The sequence below is a fragment of the Dermacentor silvarum genome, chromosome 1 (genome assembly GCF_013339745.2).
Source record: "Dermacentor silvarum isolate Dsil-2018 chromosome 1, BIME_Dsil_1.4, whole genome shotgun sequence".
NCBI lineage: Eukaryota > Metazoa > Arthropoda > Arachnida > Ixodida > Ixodidae > Dermacentor > Dermacentor silvarum.
Genome location: NC_051154.1, coordinates 439220693 through 439222218, shown reverse-complemented (window position 1 = coordinate 439222218; position 1526 = coordinate 439220693). Strand labels below are relative to the sequence as shown.

General features: G+C 51.3%; 1 protein-coding gene across 1 annotated transcript; it reads right to left on the bottom strand.

Moving 5' to 3' along the window:
* Positions 1–251: 251 nt before the first annotated feature.
* Positions 252–1034, bottom strand: LOC119448845 (uncharacterized protein K02A2.6-like). The gene has a single exon (XM_037712059.1). The coding sequence runs from the start codon at positions 1032–1034 to the stop codon at positions 252–254; it is 783 nt and encodes a 260-aa protein (XP_037567987.1).
* Between the last annotated feature and the right edge of the window lie 492 nt (positions 1035–1526).

Sequence of the window (1526 nt, the reverse complement as noted above, 5' to 3'; positions counted from 1 at the left end):
TTCCAAGGGGATAAGAAGCCCAGCTTTATTGAGCAACAGGTATCTATACTGTAAGCACCAACACAGGGCAAGTGTGTATCAGTCAGCAATGCGTATCAGTTACAGTTCTTAGCCGGCACGGCGCGAGCTGCTCATCGCGCATACGATACATCTCCTTTCCTGCAACATGAGAGAATGAACACATAAACAAAGCATAAACAAAATGAGGGGTTAAGCGTAACATCCGGTCAATGTACACACACACAAACAACTTAGGGCATTTGCTGAAAGTTCCTGCCATTGGCCAAACGTCGTGGGGGTACACATTCTCTATGCGATCCCCTACACAGCGGAGCATTTAGCACTGCACCACCATCAGACGTCACTGGTCGCTGTTGCGGCTGCGAGGTGCTATTCCCAGGGGTGCTAGAGACTGCGTGCCTATCAAGCGTCAACGGTCGCTGCTGCTGTTGCTGCTGCGATTGCGATGAGCTGATCCCGGAAGTGTCCTCACTGTCGTCATCAAGTAAACGCCAAAATGTTTCTTTCGTAGGCCGCAAGTGCCTTCGGTTGCGACGTCGAAATCTCCCATCTTCGGTGACCACCTTGTAGGAACTGGGTTCAGCCCAGCGCAGCATGACCTTTGCTTTTTCATCCCAGACAAAGTTCTTCACACGAACAATGTCACCTTGGCTCAGAGGTGGCAGCATTTGCGGGTTACTTGCTGTCTGACGATGCTTGACAACATGTAGACCAAGGCCGTCCTGAATGTCTGGCAGCGTTGTTCGTAGCTTTCTGGACTGAAGGATCTCTGCCGGGGACGTCGCACCATCCAGGGGGGTTGTCCTGTAAGCCAACAAACCAAGCCAAAAATCTTGATTGGTTTCAGTGGTTTCCTTTAGTATCCGTTTGACCACTGGCACCCCCTTCTCCGCAAGGCCATTTGACTGTGGATATCTAGGGCTAGAGGTGATGTGGTCGAAATCGTATTCGCTTGAAAATGCCGCGAACTGATTGCTTGAGATAGGGGGTCCGTTGTCTGAGTACACCTCCATAGGAATGCCGTATCGAGCGAAGATAGAGCTATTTACGTCAATGACGGTGCTAGCCGAGGTATCTTTAAGTAGTTCCACCTCTGGAAAGTTAGACAGCGCGTCGTAAACGCAAAGATAAGGTCTGCCACCGTAGTAAAAATGTCAATGCCAACTCGATGCCATGGTTGCTCAGGCACTGGGCGCATCTTCAGCGGCTCGCGTGGCTGACTGTACGCGTATTTGCTGCACGCTGCGCACTTCTGTACAAAGGCTTCAAAGTCGCTATTCATACCTGGCCAGAAGACCGCTTCTCGGGCTCTTGACTTGCATTTGTTTATACCCAAGTGGCCTTGGTGAATTTTGTCCAGTGTTTTGCGCCTCATGCTGGCGGGAATCACAACCTTGCATCCCTTCAGCAGAACTGCCTGGACTTGGGAGAGCTCACCAGCAAATGGCTTTAGCTGGCCTTCGACCCGTTCGCCTCTACCCAGACGTTCTAGCACGCTGCTCAGG

What these genes read in the sequence shown, in the direction of transcription:
- LOC119448845 (XM_037712059.1), bottom strand. Translation starts at nt 1,034, where the DNA reads ATGGAGGTGTACTCAGACAACGGACCCCCTATCTCAAGCAATCAGTTC.